At 48.5% G+C, this 4919-nt stretch overlaps 1 protein-coding gene across 1 annotated transcript; it reads right to left on the reverse strand.

Annotated features, from left to right (window-relative positions):
* Positions 1 to 1655: 1655 nt before the first annotated feature.
* NRARP (NOTCH regulated ankyrin repeat protein) lies at positions 1656 to 4913 on the reverse strand. Its single transcript, XM_035341998.1, has one exon. The coding sequence runs from the start codon at positions 4790 to 4792 to the stop codon at positions 4448 to 4450; it is 345 nt and encodes a 114-aa protein (XP_035197889.1). The 5' UTR covers positions 4793 to 4913; the 3' UTR covers positions 1656 to 4447.
* Between the last annotated feature and the right edge of the window lie 6 nt (positions 4914 to 4919).

Here is a 4919-nt window from a genome sequence, read left to right on the forward strand (position 1 = left end):
GGGGCCGGGGGCTCAGCCCAGTGTTGAGCACTGCCAGCCCTACACTGTCAATGTCCCCGTGCACAGCTCCACTGCACCCTTGGCCTCGGCGCTTCCTCTCTGCTCGGGGCCACCTTGGTGGCTGTGCACATGCAAGCCCAGGGCACAGTGTGGCTTTGCGGGTGCTGGGCTGGCAGCCAGGGGCATGCAATTTGTATTCACTGACCAGCCAAAATCTCCTGCAAAGGGGCTCCTGGAGGCCCCAGCCTGCTCCATGGGAAGAGACAAGATTTGCACAGAAATGCTGCATTTCCTTGGGAAACAGTCCTTTTGCTCATGGTTTGCACAGCCCAGCTGGCCAAAAGACACGGGACAAGGTGCATGATGAAAAGCCCCAGGTTTCTCTCTACAGCAATAAAATAGCCCCTGATTTAATTAATTAATTAATTAATTAATTAATTTTATTATTTATTTATTTATTTATTTATTTTCCAGCAGTACTGTCTCAAACAGAGGCACTGCTGGGGATGGCAAAGTGGGCAGGGGGATGGGCATATGCATGTCTCACTGCAGGGGCTGCCCCAGCACCCGATTTGTGTGGAGCGAAGCAGTGCCCACAGTCACAGCTGTGACCCCACTTTAGGTTTTGTTCTGTCAATCAGGTATGAGCAGAGAACACACACAGCTAAGCTGCTATGTAGTACCTTAAAGCTCACCCTGCCCAGCAGGCTCTGCGCCTCCAGAAACTACCTGGGAGCAGAAAGAGACACCCACATTAGGGTTTGCCTGTTAGGGTTACTCAGAGCATTTTCAATCCTGCCAGCAGCACTCCAACACACAGCATCAGGCTAGGCATGGCGCGTTTCCAGAGGATCTGATCATTGCCAGAGCTGGTACAATTATCTGTATGGAAAGAGCTTGGTCCCTAAATTACCCTGGTGTTGGAGGCTTGCTGCACCCTGCCCCCAGTGATACAAGCATGGGGCTGATGCTGCTTTTCCCACTTCCCTGTACAGCTGAATCCTGCCCTGGGTGCCTCCAAAGGTGCAGGGCTCAGTCTGCCCTGATCTATGGGAGAAGACTGGGGACGCCTTTGGTGATGCTGCCCCTCACCCCATGGAGGGCTGCTGGAGTAGACATTGGTCTGATGACAATGGCCCCATCGTCACAGCCCGGGGGCCCATCGAAGGCTGGGAGGTGACCAGGCTACCTCACCCACCTCACCAAGGGCAGTAAAGAAGCCCAGGAGGGTTTGCAGGTACTCAGCCTGCTAGGCTGAGGCTGCAGACCCCAAAACCACTGGTCCAGGGAAGTCAGTGTGAGCTGAGGTGCAGGGGGGTCCTGCCTCACTTCCCAGGGCAGGGGCTGATTTTGAGGCCCAAACCCCAAGCACTTGGCCTAGTGCCAGGCTGCACTCCGAGCCAGCACCCTCAGCTGCTGCTGAGGCTGGGATGGGGAAACCAGAGCCCCGGACGCACAGTCCCCAACCCACCAGCCCTGCAAGCTTTCTTCAGGGATGCATCAAACCCCATGGTGCAGCGCTGCCAGCACAGGTCATGGCCACCCCAGGGGCCCCAAGGAGAACACAGCAGCTTAAAGGGAGAGCCAGGGACCCACCACCCACATCACAGTTGCCACTCAGCCCCATGCATGGGAAAGAACAAACAGAAGAGACATTTTTTATAAAAAGATCAATGAAAAATTTATTTATAAATTTCGCACTCTGGGGCTACACGTCTATATCATACACTCAGGAATATGCTGTACTGTACAGACTTTATCCAGTTAGAAATGATCATATAGTGACCCACATACAGCTTCAATATAAGCCTAAAAATTCTTAACATTAATTAACATAATTAAAAAAGGTATTCGCATCTAAAGAAAAATCTACAGAAAAACTCCTTTCTGGAGCAATCTGTGCATCAGCTTCAATGTCTGCTTATTTCACTGACATTATCAATATATTCTTCTTACAAAAATAATAATAATAATTAAAAAGATGACTGCCATAAGGTGACCAGTCATGCACGAAAGAGCCTCCCCCACCTGCCTCTTTTCTTGTACTCCCCGTTTTGGCGTGAAGGGTCAGCAGCACTATGAGCCAACAAGGGGGGCGGGGGACCCTCATTTCAATTTGAATCAATCTGCATCCCTTTTACTTCTCAAGATAAAGAGAGACAGGGTGTGGGGGTTGCATAGAAAATTGAAACTCTAGGGACTAGGAAGGGCAGCAGCTTTTCAGTAAAATACAAAGGGATGTAAAAATACATCAACTCACAATTTCAGAGCAAACCCCCTTCCCCGACATACAATTTCCAAAAACTCAGCGTGTCTAAAGCTCCAGGAAGCTGGAAAGGAACAATACTTTTCTTAAACTCACTCAGCAATTCACACAGGAGATTCACAGTCTTAATAGGTATTTTATAAAAATATAAATATGGGTTACATCATGTTGTCTTTACAACACTGGACAGAACTCCCTTTAGACTGGGTTTATAACCAAGATTTCATTTTAAAAATCCATCTAGAACTTGGCTTTAAAATACACTTTTTTAATATTATGTCATAAATGTTATGACATTTCATTGTGGCAAATTCATTTAGTCAAAAAAATGTGCAACCATCTGGTAACAGCAATAAAACCTTGCTAGAAAAGATATTGTTCCCACCCTGTAACTATTACACAGAAGCACCAGTGGAAGTGCTGGACACCACCTTCAAGGCTCACAGAAAAGACTTCAGCTAAGCAGTTCCTTGCAAGTTACAGCATTAACAGTAGACACTTGCGACAGGGCTTTTTTCCTTTTTCTGTTTTGAATCTGGAGCTTTTTACTTATCTCAAATTGTTGAAGTGGAAGAAACAAAAACTGCAGGTGAAACCAGAGACAAAGCAGAATATTCAGTGCAATGGGAAATAACAATGGCAGACTCAAGGTTTTAGTTTTGAGACTAGGAAAAAAAACATTTCCCAAACCATATTTTGAAACACTCACCACCAGCTTCAAACAAAAACCAGCCTCACAAACTTCACCCACAAATATATACATACATGATAAATAGTTAAGACACAACCCAAAAAAACAGCAGGTAACTATTTTTTTTTTTTTAATTGTAATGGTTTGGATAAAGGGAGTAAGAGACGAAAGAGCAGGGAGATGGCAGTGATATGGTTGGTTTTAGTGCAGACGAACAGAAAAGGGATGAAAGACCAGGGGAAGAGAGGAGACTTCTGAAATTTTCCGCATTTTCCAAATGGATGTTCTTGTGCCATAGCAATAAAAAGCAGCATTGCAATTATACGTGCAGTCACTTCAAAATGCGACTTAGGGTGGCTTTCTCTTCTTCCTCCCTTTCTTTTATAAATATATATATACTTAGACATATATATATATATATATAGTATAAAAGGCAGGTGACTACATATATCAAGTGAATCATTCTGCATTGAGAAGTGTTATCCAAGTTTCATCCAAGTTTCACCAAAAGAAAAAAGTTCCCAAACTATTTCTCAGTAGTTTTCAGGCATCTCTCTAGGCAGCAGAGAGCGCTCGCGCCCCTTTTCTGTGCAAAAGCAAATCCTCTGCCTCTAGAGTTTATTTCACTTTTTTATAAAAAGAAAAGTTCAGGGTTTACTAATCCTTCCTTTACACACAAAAGGAGAAGGAAGGATTCAACGTCTTTTCCTGTGATCTCACGTGTGCTAAATGGATTCAAGAATTGGCTGAGGATGCAGACTTTCTTCGGACACCCACACAAAAAAAAAAAAAAAAAAAAAAAAAAAAACAGCACACACACAAAAAGCAATCAGGCAGGGCGAGAAAACCATGTCTGTCATATTCCAATGGAGTTGCATCAAAAAAAAAAAATGAAACCGAGCAGTAGGAAGACACTGGGCGAAGCCTGCCGGAGGAGACGCGTGTCCCCCTCCGGGGCGGGGACGGCGGCCGCCGGGAGCCACCTGCCCGGGCGCTGGCGCCGAGTCCCGGCGTGGTCGGAGCTGGCTCCGGGGAAAGCACCGCCCGGCGACGTGGGTGCATCTGGGGAGGTGTTGAAATGAATTCGTTTCTGAGCCAGAATACTTTAAAATCGAGGGACAGGCCACCACGGGGGTTAGAAGAGAGGGGAGAAAGGATTAAATAGTACCGGGGAGGGAGGGGGGGAACAACCGTTTTGAAGCATCTGACCAGATGTCAAACTGAAACCGTGAATACTGTGAGTGCAGCCGAGGTAGATGGAAAAAAAATACAGTAGGAAAACAACTCTTGGAAAAAAAAAAATAGAAGCAGGTAAATGGCGGTGTGTTTGTTTGCTTTCAGTAAATCTTTGCGGGGCCCCAGATTTCTTTGCCAAAAAAATCATCAAAAAACCACAAACAAAACAACAACAAAAAAAAAACAAACCACAAAAACCACGGAGTCCGAGCAGCTTTGACATGTCAGGAAGGCGGCGGGGCGGTCCCGCGGCATCACCGGGCGCCAGCGGAGTATTTGGCCTTGGTGATCAGGTAGAGGACGATGTCCTGGTGGCCCCCGAAGGCGGCGATGTGCAGCGCGCTCCAGCCGTCGCGGTTGGCCAGGCGGATGTCGGCGCCGAACTTGACCAGCAGCTTGACGAGCTCCAGGTTGCCGTCGATGACGGACTGGTGCAGCGCCGTCTGCCCCTCGGGCCCGAAGGAGTTCACGTTGAACTCGCAGTTCGTCATGTTCTGCAGCAGCGACTGCAACTCCTTGGTGTTGCCGCGCCGTACCGCCTCCTGGAAGACGCGCTGGCTCGGCGGCGCCGCGCACGGCGACACCTCGCTCTGGCTCATGCTGCCGCCGGCCCCGCTCGCCTCACGCCCCGCATGGACGGCGCCGCCGCCGCCGCCGCCTGGGCCGGGCCGCCGCTACCCCGCGCGCCCGGGCATGCGGGGCCAGGCTGCGGCGGGTCCGCGCCGC

This window comes from Oxyura jamaicensis, chromosome 17, assembly GCF_011077185.1.
Source record: "Oxyura jamaicensis isolate SHBP4307 breed ruddy duck chromosome 17, BPBGC_Ojam_1.0, whole genome shotgun sequence".
NCBI classification, from domain to species: Eukaryota; Metazoa; Chordata; class Aves; order Anseriformes; family Anatidae; genus Oxyura; species Oxyura jamaicensis.